General features: G+C 56.9%; 6 protein-coding genes across 6 annotated transcripts; 2 read left to right on the top strand and 4 right to left on the bottom strand.

Annotated features, from left to right (window-relative positions):
* Positions 1–47: 47 nt before the first annotated feature.
* Positions 48–320, top strand: KRP23_10542 (uncharacterized protein; the record flags this gene model as incomplete). Its single annotated transcript, XM_067881006.1, has 1 exon — positions 48–320. The coding sequence occupies one exon, from the start codon at positions 48–50 to the stop codon at positions 318–320; it is 273 nt and encodes a 90-aa protein (XP_067741291.1).
* A 96-nt stretch (positions 321–416) lies between these two features.
* On the bottom strand, positions 417–4,547 carry KRP23_10541 (ATP-binding cassette sub-family C member 2; the record flags this gene model as incomplete). Its single annotated transcript, XM_067881005.1, has 3 exons — positions 417–1,241; positions 2,196–2,338; positions 3,296–4,547. The coding sequence occupies 3 exons, from the start codon at positions 4,545–4,547 to the stop codon at positions 417–419; spliced, it is 2,220 nt and encodes a 739-aa protein (XP_067741290.1).
* A 538-nt stretch (positions 4,548–5,085) lies between these two features.
* Positions 5,086–9,243, bottom strand: KRP23_10540 (ATP-binding cassette sub-family C member 2; the record flags this gene model as incomplete). Its single annotated transcript, XM_067881004.1, has 3 exons — positions 5,086–5,916; positions 6,871–7,122; positions 7,795–9,243. The coding sequence occupies 3 exons, from the start codon at positions 9,241–9,243 to the stop codon at positions 5,086–5,088; spliced, it is 2,532 nt and encodes an 843-aa protein (XP_067741289.1).
* Positions 9,244–9,612: 369 nt separating this feature from the next.
* KRP23_10539 (ATP-binding cassette sub-family C member 2) lies at positions 9,613–10,203 on the bottom strand (the record flags this gene model as incomplete). Its single annotated transcript, XM_067881003.1, has 1 exon — positions 9,613–10,203. The coding sequence occupies one exon, from the start codon at positions 10,201–10,203 to the stop codon at positions 9,613–9,615; it is 591 nt and encodes a 196-aa protein (XP_067741288.1).
* Positions 10,204–12,101: 1,898 nt separating this feature from the next.
* On the bottom strand, positions 12,102–13,449 carry KRP23_10538 (ATP-binding cassette sub-family C member 2; the record flags this gene model as incomplete). Its single annotated transcript, XM_067881002.1, has 2 exons — positions 12,102–12,130; positions 12,213–13,449. 2 exons carry the CDS (start codon positions 13,447–13,449, stop codon positions 12,102–12,104), a joined length of 1,266 nt encoding a protein of 421 aa, XP_067741287.1.
* Positions 13,450–16,809: 3,360 nt separating this feature from the next.
* On the top strand, positions 16,810–17,451 carry KRP23_10537 (Multidrug and toxin extrusion protein 1; the record flags this gene model as incomplete). Its single annotated transcript, XM_067881001.1, has 1 exon — positions 16,810–17,451. One exon carries the CDS (start codon positions 16,810–16,812, stop codon positions 17,449–17,451), a length of 642 nt encoding a protein of 213 aa, XP_067741286.1.
* Positions 17,452–17,555: the final 104 nt, after the last annotated feature.

The following is a 17,555-nucleotide window of genomic DNA, read 5'->3' as shown; positions in this document are numbered from 1 at the left end:
TTGCTCACTCTCCAACCCACTCGACAACGTGCAAGCACCAAGAAGATATGCTCAGGACCGTTGTCGCGTACGTTGTGACGGCTGCTGCGGTGCTCTGCACTGACATTGCGGCAATGCGTCACCTCAGAGTGGCCGCCGATCAAGTGGCGATGCCGTGTGCGATGCACTCAAAATCGGCCAGCACCGACAACGACGGATCCGACAGCAACTCGCTACTACACGAGGCCGGGACGATCTCCATCGGGAGCAAAGTCTTCAGCATCGCTGACGAGGGCAACACGATGACCATCGGGGACACCAAGTTCCGAGTTTTCAGCTAGTCACGAACAGTAAACGTAGCGGTTGCTACCCTCTAGCCCAACTTCCAAGTAATGATTCATTTGTCACTATCATCCCTACTGCGTTCTCACGATACCTCACGTCGTCCCCGACCGCTTCGCCAGTGCAGCAAACACCGACTGCGGTTGCGCCAACAGATCCGACGGACACCCGAACTCCGCCACGCGACCCGCGTCCAGGACGGCGATCTTGTCGCAGTGCAGAATCGTGTTGATGCGGTGCGCGATGATCAGCACCGTCTTGGCCGCGAACGTCTCCTGGATGGTCGTCTGGATGAGCGCGTCCGTGGCCGTGTCCACGTTGGCCGTGGCCTCGTCCAGCACCACCACCTGACTGTCCTTGAGCAGCGCGCGGCCGATGCACAGCAGCTGGCGCTGGCCCACGGACAGGTTGTCTCCGCCCTCGGCCACCTCGAAGTCGAGGCCGCTCCCCCAGCGACGCAGCTTGTCCGCCATGTGCACCTGCTTGAGCACGGCCCAGAGGCGCTCGTCCGAGTACTCGTGGAACGGGTCCAGGTTCTCTCGCAGCGGTCCGCTGAACAGCACGGGGTCCTGCGGGATGATGGCGAGGCTGCGGCGCAGCTCGCGCACGTTGATGCTCGAGATGTCGACGTCGTCGATGAGCACGCGGCCGCTGTCGAAGTCGCAGATGCGGAAGAGCGCGACCATGAGTGAGCTCTTGCCGGCGCCGGTGCGGCCGCAGATGCCGACCTTCTCTCCAGCGGCGACGTCCATGTCGACGCCTTTGAGCACGAGCGGGAGTTCGGGTCGGTAACGGAGGCAGAGTTGGTCGAAGCGAATCGTACCTCGGGACGGCCACGACTGAGCTTTCACACCGGTAGTACGGTTCTCTGCGTCGAGTAGCTCAGCAACGCTTGTGCCCGAGAAGTCTTCGCTCTCGATCTGACGGAAGAACAGTAGTCGTTCAACACTGGTCATGGCGTTGTCTGTGCGATCCACCGAGCGCATGACCCACTGCACCATCGAGGTCAGCATGAGCGAGTACGTGAGCGAGAGGCCAGACGTCAAGGACCCGACAGACCCGGCAGTAGCTACGAGGTACGTGGTGACTACGAAAATGATGAGTACCGACAGCAAGTCCAAGCGTGTGGCCAGCCATCGGCTTGCAGCCCAGTAAGTGAAGTACAGGTTCGAGTTTGCATCGACCACCCGCCGGTTTTGCTCAGTGAAGTTGTCTTCCATGCGGAAGGCGCGGATCGTGGCGAGGCCCGACAATGTTTCACTGAAGAGGTTGTACACGGGTGTCCGCGTGACGCCTTCCAGACGCTTGATCTCACTCGACGTCTTCTTGAAGTACTGCCCCGTGTACAGGAAAATGAGGAAGATCGGGATGTAGGTGAGCGCAATCCAGTAGGACGCAAATGCAGAGACAGCGAGCGCACCCAGAGCCAAGGAGACATTCTGAAGCAGTAGCTGGTACTCTTGAGGAAGCATCGAGTCCATCTGATCCAAGTCGTTCGAGAAGCGATTCAAAATCTGCCCCATGGGAGTCACGTCAAAGTACCTCGTGATCGGGGCTCGTAGTACGCGTCGAAAGAGGTCGTCGTGCATGTGCTGAGACGACCGAATACACGACTCGATAATCATGAGAGCACGACCAAAAGACAGCACTGCACAAAGCAGGATGAATCCAAGATACCACATGCCGAAGGTTGTGCCCGAGTACGTCGGGTCCACGTCTCGTCGTGGCATGTTGCGAGCCCAGTGTCCAGGCCACCAATCAACAATCGTGCGTGCGCCTTGGCCAGCAACGTAAGCCGCAACGATCACGAGGATGACTACCAGTCCGTTGAATCCAGTCTCGTCAAAGTAGGTCTTGTACACTTGGCCACTCACTTTGCCTTTGACACGATCCTCAGCCCGGATCAACCGCCCCGAAGTGTTGTTTTCCTTCACTTCCGTCTCTTGCGTAACTTCTCGGGCTTCTTTGGTAGAGCTACCGTCGCTTGATCTCGCTGGATCGACGTCAGCTCCAGCGCCTACTTGGGCCGTCTCCTTCGAAGCCTCAGTGTCAACGGTCTCGCTTCCTTCCCCGCCAACACTGACGAGCCCCGTTGTCAGTTGTGGAAATTGAGCCAAGATGTCGTCGTAAGAACCATGGGAGGCGACCACACCGTCACGCATGACCACAACATGGTCTGCATACGGGAGCAAGTCGTAGTGGCTGTTCAACACCAGCAACCGAGTCTGCTCCCCTGCCAAACCAACGATACACTTGTCGAAAATCGCGTGAGCCACGTGCGGGTCCACAGCACTCAGCGGATCGTCCAGAATCAACACATCCGTCCCAGTGCGATACATGGCACGCGCGATGGCCACACGAGCCTTCTGGCCACCACTCAAATTGATGCCACGCTCGCCGATCTCCGTTGAGTCTCCATTGGGGAGAGCTCGCAGATCCATCGCCAGTTGCGACGCGTCCAGCACTTGCGCATAGCGTTGGGCATCGTAGTCTTGCTCAAAGAGGATGTTCTCCCGCATTGTGGCGTTGCGGATCCAGGTGTCTTGGCTCACGTAGGCCACGCGACCTCCGATCTCTAACACGCCGGACACGTGCGGCATTTCTCCTAAAATGGCGTTCACGAGGCTGGACTTGCCCGATCCGACCTTGCCTACGATCATTACAAGGGACCCACGCTCAATTTCAAGGTTAACGCCTTCAAGCAGGAACCCCTGCTTATCACTGCTGCTGGATGAAGAGAATACCGCGGATGGTGACCTCAGGCTGTTCGAGACAGCCTTGCCAAGGCCTTCATCACGGAATTCTTCTTCTGCGGGCGTTACCACAACGATGTCACCTCCACTCAAATTCGCAGGCCATTCAAACGCTCCATCTCGGATAGAAATACTTCCACTACCGACTGCAGTGCCTTCAAACGCCCCGCTTGCTGTAAGAAGAGGCATCTTGCTCGACGGAGTTGGTTCTTTCGTGTTACTCGAGTTCGGTGGTAGCGCTGGCATGGCGGACAGTTCACTGCTGTCGAGGAAGGCGTCGATGCGAGAGTAGGCGATCTTGGCTTTTGACAGCCCAGCAACCGCTTGTGGCAGTTGGTTCAGCGGTGACCGGGCAATGTTGACCATGGCGACAAGCGTGAATGCCTCCACCACGGTGATCGTGTGTCGGATCAGCACATATACACCCAGCGTTACGCCCGAGAGGAAAGTCGGCGTGATGAACAGCATCACCGTGTTGATCACCTGGTACGAGTGGAACTGCCGCAGCAGACCCACCTCTCTCACTCGAAGCTTCTCCACACGCTGAGCTAGAGAGTCTTCCCACGCGTAGAACTTCATGACACGGATGCCCTGCAGAGTCTCCGACGTGACCTTGACACGTTCATCAATAACCTGCAGCAGCCTTCGTTGCAAGTCGGCGATGCGATCACCTTGATGGACGGAAATGACCATGACGGCAGTAAGCACAACAGCGCCAGCAAGAGCAGCGTACACGTCGAAGAGAAATCCAATGAGCACGCACGACACGACAAAGGCCAACGGGCCCATAACAAGCCACGGACCCTGCACCATCGCAGTGAACACGCGCTCGGTATCGACGCTCATAAGCGTCAGAATCTCTCCTGTCGTGTACTCCTGCCTCGCCGCACTCGACATCTTCAGCGCCTTCTCGTACACAAGTGACATGGTCAATGAGCGCATATTCGCGCCGATCCTCGACGCCACGAAGAACAAATAGTTGAGCATGCACACTGCCACCAGCGAGCTGCCGGTCATCATCACCATGAGCCAGTAGCCGCTCGAGATGTGGAACACATTCTCCAAGCCGTTCAGGAACTCCAGTAGAGCTCTCGTCACGTACGTTTGAAACCCCAGCGCCACCACGTACACCACACAGCCCAGCAGCACCACTGCGAGCTCCGACTGGAACGTCTTCATATACGCCATGAAAACCGGCGACAGTCCGAAAATGTGCTTACGGTGCGGCTCGTAGGCTCGACGGAAGCGCTGCTCCAGCGACACGGATGCATCGTTGGGGCACACAGGCCACATGTCTTCAAGCTCCAGCACACGGCGAGACCCCAATGAGATCATGGGCTGGATCCATTGGGCAAAGATGATTGACAGTAGTGAAGCTCTCGCCAACGGGTTGGGCAGCTGGCTGAAGGGGACGGCTGGAGGCTTCGACGACTCTCGGCCGCCCGGTGCCTCCACGTAGTGTCCTTGGTCCATCGCTGTAGCGGATCCACTGTTGACGCACGTTGCCGATTGGGAAATGATCGGCTTCGTATGTAAAACGGCGAGCGTGGACAACAGCAAGTGTTGAAGAGTATAGCGAGGAACTCAAGCACCCAGTCTCGACATGATGCATGCGATGAACAAGTGACGTGAGCCCAGACGGGGGTTACCTACGATGGTCAGGACTTATGGTAAATTATCATTGCTAATCGCCTGGATGGACACCGCCCGCCCTTTGTTTGTTGTTCATCTAAACATTGCTCAATCGTGAGTGCTATTTAACTCGAGTGACCCGCAAGTACCACCCACGAAAACACCAAACGCAATGCGTGAGCACTGCATCCTATCTTTTTGATCACTTCCGACTTGGCTGGGTGAGATGTCGCTCCATTGAACTCCACCAGCTGCATGCACCTTGCGTTGCACCATCGGTAGCAGACCAATGCACACCGATTGTTGATATATCCCCAGCATCACTGGTTGCTGAGGAAGAAGTGCAGAATAAAACAAACTAGCTATATTCGGCGAAAAACTACATTACGACTGTCCCCGACCGCTTCGCCAGTGCAGCAAACACCGACTGCGGTTGCGCCAACAAATCCGACGGACACCCGAACTCCGCCACGCGACCCGCGTCCAGGACGGCGATCTTGTCGCAGTGCAGAATCGTGTTGATGCGGTGCGCGATGATCAGCACCGTCTTGGCCGCGAACGTCTCCTGGATGGTCGTCTGGATGAGCGCGTCCGTGGCCGTGTCCACGTTGGCCGTGGCCTCGTCCAGCACCACCACCTGACTGTCCTTGAGCAGCGCGCGGCCGATGCACAGCAGCTGGCGCTGGCCCACGGACAGGTTGTCTCCGCCCTCGGCCACCTCGAAGTCGAGGCCGCTCCCCCAGCGACGCAGCTTGTCCGCCATGTGCACCTGCTTGAGCACGGCCCAGAGGCGCTCGTCCGAGTACTCGTGGAACGGGTCCAGGTTCTCTCGCAGCGGTCCGCTGAACAGCACGGGGTCCTGCGGGATGATGGCGAGGCTGCGGCGCAGCTCGCGCACGTTGATGCTCGAGATGTCGACGTCGTCGATGAGCACGCGGCCGCTGTCGAAGTCGCAGATGCGGAAGAGCGCGACCATGAGTGAGCTCTTGCCGGCGCCGGTGCGGCCGCAGATGCCGACCTTCTCTCCAGCGGCGACGTCCATGTCGACGCCTTTGAGCACGAGCGGGAGTTCGGGTCGGTATCGGAGACAGAGTTGGTCGAAGCGAATCGTGCCTCGGGACGGCCATGACGCTGTTGTGGAGCCGGTGGATTGATACTCAGCATGTAGAAGTTGGGCGACGGTGCTGCCGGAGTCGTCCTCGCTCTCAATCTGACGGAAGAACAGCAATCGCTCCACGCTGGTCATGGCATTGTCGGTGCGATCGACAGCACGCATAACCCACTGCACGACGGATGTCAGCATGAGCGAGTACGTGAGTGAAATGCCAGAAGTCATTGCGCCCACTTGGCCCTTGGTTGAAACGAGGTAGAGCGTGACGATGAAGATGATGACGACGGACAGCAGATCGAGGCGCGTTGCTAGCCATCGACTTGTGCACCAGTACGTCAGGTAGAGGTTCGAATTCGTGTCGACCACCTCGCGGTTGCGCGCTGCAAACTTGCTCTGCATGCGAAAGGCTCGGATTGTGGCCAACCCAGACAGCGTCTCACCGAACAAGTTGTACACAGGCGTTCGTGTGACGCCTTCCAGCCGCTTGACCTCGCACGAAGTCTTCTTGTAGTGTTCGCCAGTCCATAAGAAGATGAAAAAGATGGGGATGTAGGAAATGCCGATCCAGTACGACGCGAAGGCGGAGACGACAAGCGAGCCGAGCGCCAAGGATACGTTCTGGAACAGTACTTGGTATTCTTGCGGCAGGATCGAGTCCATCTGATCCAAATCGTTAGAGAAGCGATTGAGAATACGTCCCATTGGAGTCACGTCGAAGTACCGCGTAATTGGGGCGCGCAGCACTCGTCGGAAGAGCTCGTCATGCAGACTTTGTGACGTGCGCACGCAGGCCTCGATCATCATGAGCGCGCGCATCATGGTCAGGACGGAGCAAAGGATAATGAGTCCGAGATACCACATACCCAAGTCTGTGCTTGAGTACGTCAGGTCGTCCATGTGTTGCTTTAAAGTGCGCGCCCAGTGTCCAGGCCACCAGTCCACGACTGTGCGGCTTGTTTGTGCGATACAATATGCGATGGCCAAGACCACGAACACAACGATGCCGTTGAATCCCGATTCGTCGAAGTATGTCTTGTACACACGAGTACTCACGGTCCCTCTCACGCGATCCTCCGACTGAACCAGTTTTCCCGCTAGAACGGCATCATTTGTCTCCTCCTTCGTCTCAACTGGGCTCTCTGTCGTCTTCTGAGCTGATTCAGACTCTCGTGGGGGTTTGAACATTGGATCGATGTCATCTTCTACGAAAGTCTCTTCAGTTGCCTTGGCCGTATTATCGTCGCCGATGCGGCTTTCGTGTACTCCAAGCTGAGGGAACCGAGCAACCACATCCACGTACGACCCCTGTGCAGCGATAACCCCATCGTTCATCACCACCACAAGGTCTGCATTCGGCAGTAGGTCATAGTGGCTGTTCAACACCAGCAGCCGAGTCTGCTCCCCTGCCAGACCAACGATACACTTGTCGAAAATCGCGTGAGCCACGTGCGGGTCCACAGCACTCAGCGGATCGTCCAGAATCAACACATCCGTCCCAGTACGATACATGGCTCGCGCGATGGCCACACGAGCCTTCTGACCGCCACTCAAATTGATGCCACGCTCGCCGATCTCCGTCGAGTCTCCATTGGGGAGAGCTCGCAGATCCATCGCCAGTTGCGACGCATCCAGCACCCGCGCGTACAGCTCAGCGTCGTATTCTTGTTCAAAGAGGATGTTGTCGCGCAAAGTGGCGTTGCGGATCCAGGTGTCTTGGCTCACGTAGGCCACGCGGCCTCCGATGTCGAGCACACCAGACGTGCGCGGCATTTCTCCTAGAATGGCGTTCACGAGGCTGGACTTGCCCGATCCAACCCTGCCTACAATCATGACGAGCGAGCCACGCTCCACTTCCAAGTTGACACCTTCCAGTCGAAACCCTGGTGTTTCTCTGTTTGAGAAGTTTTGTTGGGCATTAGCGTACACGTGCTCGCCTAGAAGGGCTGTGCCTTTATCGTCTGTCGAAAGAGCCGACACCTCGTGACTTCCGTCATCCACCTTCGGTTCATCCATCGCCGATGTGACCACAAGAACACCTTCTGTGGGAGCCATGTCCGGCCATCGGAAGCTAGCGTCGCGGACCGAAATGCAGCCTTTGCTGGTAGATCCACGGGCCCCAGCGACGAGCGCTCTGGCTGGCGAAGATGGAGGCTGGAGAGACTGAGCTACAATCTCATCAGCAAGGAGGAACTCATCGATACGCGCAAACGAGATTTTCGCCTTGGAGTAGCCTCCGATCGCCTGCGGCAGTTGGCTGAGAGCCGTGCGGCAAATGTTGACCATCGCAATGAGGGTGAAGGCCTCGACCACCGTAATACGGTTCCGCGTCAGCACGTACAAGCCCAATGTGACGCCGGAGAGATACGTGGGCGTCACGAAAAGCATGACCGAGTTGACCACTTGGTACAAGTGGAACTTGCGCAGCAATGCCACCTCCCGAACGCGCAGCTTGTTCACGCGCTGTGCGAGCGAGTCCTCCCACGCGTAAAACTTCATGACCCGGACGCCCTGCAGCGCCTCAGACGTGACTTTCACCCGCTCGTCGATCACTTGGAGAAGTTGTTTTTGCAGCCGAGCGATACGATCTCCTTGCTGCACCGAGAGCACCATGACCGCAATCAGCACGACGGCGCCGGCAATGGAAGAGTAGAAGTCGAACAGCACGCCCACGAGCATGATCGAAATCGCGAAACCGAGCGGCCCCATCACGAGCCAGGGGCCGTGCGCGACGAAGTGGAACACGCGCTCGGTGTCCACGCTCATCAGCGTTAGAACCTCGCCGGTTGTGTACTCTTGGCGCGCCTCACTCGACAGTCGCAACGCCTTGTCGTAGATGAGCGACATCGTCAGCGACCGCATATTCACTCCAATACGCGCGGACACGAAGAAGACGTAGTTGAGCGACAGCACAGCCACCAGTGAGCTACCCGTCATCATCGCCATGAGCCAGTAGCCGCTGGAGATGTGGAAGATGTTGTCCTCGTCGTTCAAAAACTCGAGAAGTCCCTGCGCCACGTACGACTGCATCCCCAGCGCCAGGACGTACAGCATGCAGCCCGCGAAAACAACAGTCAGCTCGCCTCGAAACGCGACTGCAAAGGCCATAGCCACCGGCGAAATCCCGAAGATATGAGACTTCTCCGGCTCGTACACACGGCGAAAGCGGATCTCCAGTGCTTGACACGAGTCTCGAGGGCAAAGAGGCCACATGTCCTCCATCTCGAGAACCTTTTTCGACCCCAACGAGATCATCGGGTAGACCCATTGCGCCAAGACGGTTGAGACCAGCGAAGCTCGTTCGAGTGGGTTGGGCTGCAGACTGAACAGTGCAGCCTCGGGCTTGGTCGTCGACTCTCTCAGCGAGACGGCATCGGGTGTCGGTGGTGCTTTCACGTAGTCTTGCTTGATCTCGGGCCAGTGATCCATTGACGACGAATTGACACTGACAGTGAGTCGATGAACGGTGTGGGTGTTGCCAGGAAATTGGGGAGTGATCGATTCAAGAGACCAAAGGTTGGTGGGGTGTTTGTGGAGGATAGTTCGGAACCAAGTCGGTGGTTCGCGTCGTTTATGACCTCCATGAGACTCTGTACTTCACGCGTGTTGATTAGGTGGCGCACAATTCATCGTCCTGGCGACGACGTCATTCACACACTACGAGGTAAAAGCAGAGGTGGCGAGCGTGACGCGGTCAGTGCTTCCTTCAGCGCCTTCGACTGGTCATGACACGTCAAATCAGGCAGCATATCCACGACAACTACTTCAACTTACAAATTGATACTCATAGTTACAACACTAAGATCTACCACCACGCCTCGCCAGCGCAGCAAACACCGACTGCGGTTGCGCCAACAGATCCGACGGACACCCGAACTCCGCCACGCGACCCGCGTCCAGGACGGCGATCTTGTCGCAGTGCAGAATCGTGTTGATGCGGTGCGCGATGATCAGCACCGTCTTGGCCGCGAATGTCTCCTGGATGGTCGTCTGGATGAGCGCGTCCGTGGCCGTGTCCACGTTGGCCGTGGCCTCGTCCAGCACCACCACCTGACTGTCCTTGAGCAGCGCGCGGCCGATGCACAGCAGCTGGCGCTGGCCCACGGACAGGTTGTCTCCGCCCTCGGCCACCTCGAAGTCGAGGCCGCTCCCCCAGCGACGCAGCTTGTCCGCCATGTGCACCTGCTTGAGCACGGCCCAGAGGCGCTCGTCCGAGTACTCGTGGAACGGGTCCAGGTTCTCTCGCAGCGGTCCGCTGAACAGCACGGGGTCCTGCGGGATGATGGCGAGGCTGCGGCGCAGCTCGCGCACGTTGATGCTCGAGATGTCGACGTCGTCGATGAGCACGCGGCCGCTGTCGAAGTCGCAGATGCGGAAGAGCGCGACCATGAGTGAGCTCTTGCCGGCACCGGTGCGGCCGCAGATGCCGACCTTCTCTCCAGCGGCGACGTCCATGTCGACGCCTTTGAGCACGAGCGGGAGTTCGGGTCGGTATCGGAGACAGAGTTGGTCGAAGCGAATCGTGCCTCGGGACGGCCATGACGCTGTTGTGGAGCCGGTGGATTGATACTCAGCATGTAGAAGTTGAGCGACGGTGCTGCCACTGTCATCTTCAGTCTCGATCTCGCGGAAATGCAGCAGACGCTCCACGCTAGTCATAGCGTTATCGGTGCGATCCACCGAGCGCATGACCCACTGCACGACCGAAGTCAGCATGAGCGAGTAGGTGAGCGAGATGCCGGAGGTCAAGGCCCCAACGTTACCTTTTGCAGATACGAGGTACGTCGTGACTGCGAAGATGATGACTACCGACAGCAAGTCCAGGCGTGACGCAAGCCAGCGACCAGCACCCCAGTAGCTCAAGTAGACAGAACCGTTCCGATCCACCACTTCACGATTTCGAGCGGAAAAAGCTCGCTCCATCCTGAACGCTCGGATGGTGGCGAGGCCTGACAGCGTCTCGTTGAACAGGTTGTACACTGGCGTTCGTGTGATTCCTTCTAGCCGTTTGAGCTCGCACGACGACTTCTTGAAGTGATCCCCCATGAACTCGAAGATGACGATGAGCGGAATGTACAACACAGCAATCCAATACGAAGCGAAAGCCGACACTACCAGTGTACCAACCGCCATGGACACGTTCTGGAACAAGAGCTGATACTCCTCCGGCAGGACAGCGTCCATTTGATCCAGGTCATTCGAGAACCGGTTGAGGATTCTTCCGACTGGTGTCACGTCAAAGTATCGCGTGACAGGAGCCGCCAGCACTCGGCGAAATAATTGGTCGTGAAGGTTCTGAGACGTACGCATGCAAGATGCAATGAGTGTGAGCGCCCGGGCCATCGTTAGGACCGAGCAAAGCACGATAAGCCCCAGGTACCACATGCCAAACGTTGTGCCGGAGTAGGAGGGATCGACGTCGAAGCGCGCCATATTTCGAGCCCAATGCCCTGGCCACCAATCCACAACTGTGCGCGCAGCTTGGCTGACACCGTATGCCACGCTCAGCACAAGCGCCACAAGAACGCCGTTGAATCCGGACTCGTCGAAGTACGTCTTGTACACATGACCCCCGACAGACCCCCGTACTCGATCCTCCTCGCGAATTAGTTGGCCTGTGGGTCCCTCTTCTTCAGCGACGTTTTCCTCGCGAGGCATTTCGTGCGTGTTCACCGGTACGACCTTCACCTCATCAGCGTTCTCCTCGACCAAATCGGCGTCCGTATCGCCAGCGATGTCCGTATTGTCAACATTTGAATTTGGGGTAAGGCTCGGGAATTGTTCCAGCACCTCTCGGTAACTTCCGTGAGCAGCGATAACCCCATCGTTCATCACCACCACAAGGTCTGCATTCGGCAGTAGGTCATAGTGGCTGTTCAACACCAGCAACCGAGTCTGCTCCCCTGCCAGACCAACGATACACTTGTCGAAAATCGCGTGAGCCACGTGCGGGTCCACGGCACTCAGCGGATCGTCCAGAATCAACACATCCGTCCCAGTACGATACATGGCTCGCGCGATGGCCACACGAGCCTTCTGGCCGCCACTCAAATTGATGCCACGCTCGCCGATCTCCGTTGAGTCTCCATTGGGGAGAGCTCGCAGATCCATCGCCAGTTGCGACGCATCCAGCACCCGCGCGTACAGCTCAGCGTCGTATTCTTGTTCAAAGAGGATGTTGTCGCGCAAAGTGGCGTTGCGGATCCAGGTGTCTTGGCTCACGTAGGCCACGCGGCCTCCGATGTCGAGCACACCCGATGTGCGCGGCATTTCTCCTAGAATGGCGTTCACGAGGCTGGACTTGCCCGATCCAACCCTGCCTACAATCATGACGAGCGAGCCACGCTCCACTTCCAAGTTGACACCTTCAAGCTTGAAAGGCCCCGCTACACTTTCACCTGCATCGACCTGTGTGACCGGCTTGAAATCGAGCGTGGACTTGCAATTAATGGGCTGTGACTCCGAGGAGGGTGTTTCCAGCGCCGTGCCAGGTTGACTTTCAATGACCGCAGTGGTGACAACCACGAGGTCGTTGATTTGAGCTGATACAGGCCACCGGAAACTCGCATCTCGGAACGATATTTTTCCTCGCCCAATTGAGCCAGTGTCCTCAGTGTAGTCTTTTGAAATGAGTGGCTGCGTAGTTGGGCTGACTGCCATCGCGTTGGACGGTGTTGAATCCGAGAGGTGGTTGGTGACAAACTCGTCGCTGGCGAGAAATGCGTCGACGCGAGACAGCGAAATCCTGGCCTTGCAGAAGCTCGAGACGGCCTGGGGCAGCTGGAACAGCGCAGTTCGGCAAATGTTGACCATGGCAATCAGCGTGAAAGCCTCGATGATATCGATGGTGCTGTGAAGCAGCACGTAAAGTCCGAGCGTCACGCCCGACAGGAACGTCGGCGTGAGGAACAACATCACCGTGTTGATCACCTGGAACGAGTGGAACTTGCGCAGGAGGCCGACTTCTCGCGCGCGAAGCTTCTCCACGCGCTGAGCCAGTGGCTCCTCCCACGCGTAGAACTTCATGACGCGAATGCCTTGAAGGGCCTCGGACGTGACTTTGACCCGCTTCTCGATGACTTCCAACAGCCTGCGTTGGAGGTGCGCGATGCGGTCTCCCTGCTTCACAGTTACCCACATGACCACAACCAGCACGGCCGCGCCTGCCAGTGCGGAGTAAGCGTCGAGCAGCACGCCGATCATGACGATTGAGACGACAAACGCCAGTGGACCCATGACGTGCCAAGGACTCTGCAGCACCGCAGTGAAGACCCGCTCTGCGTCCACACTCATCAGCGTCAACACCTCACCCGCCGTGTACTCTTGGCGTGCAGCACTGGACAACCGTAGGGCCTTGTCGAAGACGAGAGTCATCGTCAGCGATCGAACGTTGGCTCCGATTCGTGAGGTCGTGAAGAAGACGAAGTTGAGAGTGCAGACGGCGACGATGGAGCTGGCCGTCATCAGCACCACCAACCAGTAGCCGTTGGCGATCCCGAAGATGTTTTCTCGGTCGTTCAGGAACTGGAGCAGCGCTTGCGCGACGTAGGACTGCATGGCCAGTGCCACAACGTACAGCACGGACCCGAAGAGCACGAGGACGAGCTCTTTCTGGAACGTCTTGGCGTATGCCATGGCAACGGGAGATACCGAGCACCTGAGGCTTGGGGTCGTACCCTCGACGGAATCGAGCCTCCAGGGCGTCGCACGAGTCGCTGGGGCCAATGGGCCACATGTCCCTCAGCTCCAACACGCGCTGCGCACCGAGCGACACCATCGGCTGGATCCAATGGGCCATGGTGATGGACGGCAGTGACGCGCTTTCGAGTGGGTTGGGGCGTCGGCTGAATGGTTTGTTCTTCTCGTCTTCCGAATCGTCCGTGGACACGCAACTTGGAGGCGTCGGCGGTGCCGGAATGTAGTCGACGACCTCGGCCCACATGACGGCGGACATGGCGAGCAACTCGCGAAATGAACCGGTAGGTGGACTGAGCCGAGAGCCATCGATGTACAAAGGGTATCCTCGCCTAAACAGTTGTTCATCAGTCATGACTCGCGATGAACAGGCTCAGCGTAGTACATCGTCTGTCACGTCAGAAACGGTGATCAGTATTGCTATCGGATTTCACAGGCAAACGATTCTGATTGGCTGGATGCCAATGATGACCCGCTAAAAAAGCTTTGTACATCAGCCTACACTTGCGATGTACTTGTCCTCAAATTGAGTTAACACAGCACTACAGTTCACAACTTTTCCACTCAACCAGGTAACTTACCACCTCACCCATGGCCCAACACGACGCCCGCACCACGCAAACCTGGCAACCGCAAAGTACCTCAAGTTCCAGCGCCAGCGTCTGCGTCCGGCCTTGGTCGGGCGTCTTCGCTGCCCAGTGCCGGTAACTCGGTGAAGATCATCGAACTCGGCACTAACATGGCGCCCTCTTTCCTGTACGACCCAAAGGTCGCCCAACGCGAGCACAAGGAGAACGGATCCCTCAATCCCCAGTAGTTCGCGTACGTCAGACCGACTTCGAGAGCTTTGAATCGGAGCGACCCGTGGACCTCATTTTCTCCAGCAGGGTCGCAGTGGGTGAACGCTGACAGGCACGACCGAGACTGTACTCGTTCCTGAAACCGGGCGGCGTCTTGACTTTCCAGATCCCAGACGCGCGTCTACAGCCGAGTCGCCAGCGGCGGCCGAGCAGTTGGGCGTGGCTGACCGCGTAGCTGTAGTGCGGTGGGTCACGTGTGAAAAGGACCCGAGCTTCTACTACGAGTCGTTCAAGGGCATCGACAGCGGCGTGGAGCTCGACATGTGGGCGGCGATAATGCACAGGTTCTCGAGGGCGACAACCCCGTGGCTGATTCACGGCGTTGCGGCCGTACATGGAAGCGCTACCTTCAGCAGTCGCCACCGAGTTTGAACGAACGTACCGCGAAATGATCGCCGCTGCGTACCCCAAGCAGAGCGACGGAAACACGATCTTCAACCTCAGGCGGGTCTTCGTCATGGCCACCAAGCCGCTGTAGACAGCAACTGGCCGTTGCGAATATTATACACATCAAGTTTTTTTCCTTCTGGTTAAATGGCCTTCTATTTGATGTTTATGTTATTTTCCTAAAGAAGCCTTGTAATACATAAGACGCGACTTTATGCCGTTCGTCTGTCTTGGAGTGTTTTACTTTGGGTCGTGGCATTCGAATTGGCGGAGATATTCGAGTAGCGGGTCTTGATGCTCTTGTTGGCTCTCGTAGGTTGTAGGTTTTTGCTGTTTGCGCTTTCGCCACCAGACGTACTGCTTCGAGGCTTGCTTTTGCTCGAGTTCCCCATTGGACGACAAAAACTGGTGTAGTTCTTGATCCATTTGTTTTCCTGGGCTGTTGTCTTCCTTTTGCCATCGCATTGCGGTGTCTTGATCTCTTGGTTAGAAAACAGAGGCTTGCCGCTTCTATCCTGTGCCACATCTTGTCTTCTTCTTTTAGTAAAATCCATCCTCCAAATACTTGTTCCTCCGATGATGTGCTAAGGTGATACTGCACCATCCATTTCGACAGTGCCTGCGTCGGCTTGTTGTCGATCATCATGATGCTATGGCATGCGCTGAGGCAGTGTCCTTGTATTCTACTCTTCTGCTTCCGTTTCCATGCGCTGGCAACCGCCACGACTTGGCAAGTTCCTGCTGCTTGGCCTGCTGCTTGTGTTGCTTGTACTGACGTTCTCCGTCAGCACACGCATCAAGTTCTGGTTGAGCTCAGCAATGATGAGTGGATGGTACGTTCCACTCATTGTTTGTCTCTGCAATCACTCCTACCTGGTGAATACTGCGCAGACGACGAGAATGCCGCGAGGTTTGTATGGCCGCAGCTAACTCATCAAAAGACAATTGCCGGTGCGACGACAACATTCCCACACACCGGCAACTGCAACGATTCAACTGCTCGCGTGCGAGGTACTGCGCCAACGACGGGAGAATGGTGTGAATCACGCTGCTGGCACTATTGCTTTTGCCGACCGACAACCACATGAGTCTACAGCTCTCGCACAACGACAAAAGCGACCGCAGCGAGTCCTTCGTTAGCTGTGTCTCGCCCCAAAGTGGTCGCTCCGATGAGCCGGTCCCGCAAACTGCAGAGGAAGTCAAGACGCTGCTCCAGCTCGTTGGTCCCGTGGTGGGTAGAATGGCACAAAGCTGCTGTGGTTACAATGTCCTAGCTTCTCATATTGTACACGTAGATGATCACCACGTTTCTCGAGTTTCTTCCCGGATTCATGTCAATTATCCTCGCTGGGAACATGGACTCTCCATACGACCAACACTACGTCGACGCTGCCACCTTCTCAATTATGGTACGAAGAGCATGCTCGCCGGTCCTTTATGCCTTAGTAGTGAAGGCATCCTGACTTCAAGTGTTGTTGTGTAGTTGCTGAACATCACCTCGCTTTCAATTGGGCTGGGGCTCGCGTCGGCGCTGGACACGCTTTGCTCTCAAGCTTACGGAGCCAAGCGCCTGGAAAAGATCGGCGTGTACTTTCAGACTGGAGTCATGGTTCTCACCACTGTCCTCGTGCCGATGGTTCTCGTCAATTCGTTCACGGAGGCAATCCTGAAGTGGCTGGGCCAAGATGCAGAGATTGCGCGTCTGGCTGGACACTTCTCCCGTTGGATGCTTCCGGGGGTGCCATTTCTCTTCCTCTACGAGCTCACGCGCAAGGTTCTCCAAGCGCAAAACATCATGACTCCGCTCGTCGCCATCGCAGCCATCAGCAACGTCGTCAACGTCGCAGCCGGCTACGGACTTGCCTACCACACGTCGATTGGCTTCAATGGGATCGCTATCGGCCGAAGTCTGGGCAACTTCTTTCTCCCGCTGCTCCTTGTTCCGTACTTCGTGTGGAGGCCGCATCATTTGAAGCAATGGTGGTGTCACCCCTGGGATTTCAGCGCTGCCACTCGCTACGTGGGTCTCTTTCTGCGGCTGGGAGTGCCAGGAATGCTGATGCTTAGTATGGAAATGTGGGCTTTTGAAGCGCTGACTGACCATCCTCGCTGGCTGCTGCCTGACAGCGTGGTGACCGTGGCGGCCCATTCCGTGTTGGTCAACGTAGACTTACTTGTCTACACGACGTTTACCGGGCTATCAGTGGCAACCAATATTCGAGTTGGCAATTGCCTTGGAGCCAACCTGCCGAAGACAGCGAAGCTGGCGCGCACCGTCGCGATTTCGATCACTTTCGTCACGACTCTGGTCTTCATGGCGCTGATCTTTGGGCTGAGTGGCTGGATTCCTCTTCTGTTCCTGGACAAAGGCGAGAGCGCAGATCTAGCCTCCAAGGTGATGGCGATCATGTCACCGCAGAAGATTCCTGATGGCCTGAACGCTGTGATCCAAGGCATCTTTCGAGGTGCGGGCAAACAAAAGTCTGCAGCGATCATCAATGCACTGGCGTACTACCTCTTTGGAGTTCCGTTCGGCGCGCTGCTAGCGTTCCAGTGCGGACTTGGAGTCCAAGGGCTATGGATTGGCATGGCATCGGGCAATGTACTGGCAGTGAGCGCGATGGCTGTACGCATGCTCTGCACCTGGAACTGGGATAGACTGGCAGACGATGCAAAAGCGCGCACCGACCTATAGTGTACACCATGGTTCAAAATATGTCTTGATACATACCAACAACGAATTCATACCACCAATTGTACATCATTTGATCAATCCATTACTTCTATGCGAGGACCAGC

Source organism: Phytophthora ramorum (assembly GCF_020800215.1).
Source record: "Phytophthora ramorum isolate Pr-102 chromosome Unknown Phyram_PR-102_s0010, whole genome shotgun sequence".
In the NCBI taxonomy this organism is placed as follows: domain Eukaryota; phylum Oomycota; class Peronosporomycetes; order Peronosporales; family Peronosporaceae; genus Phytophthora; species Phytophthora ramorum.
Note: the sequence above shows the minus strand (reverse complement) of the source record. Positions and strands in the feature narration are given on the sequence as shown.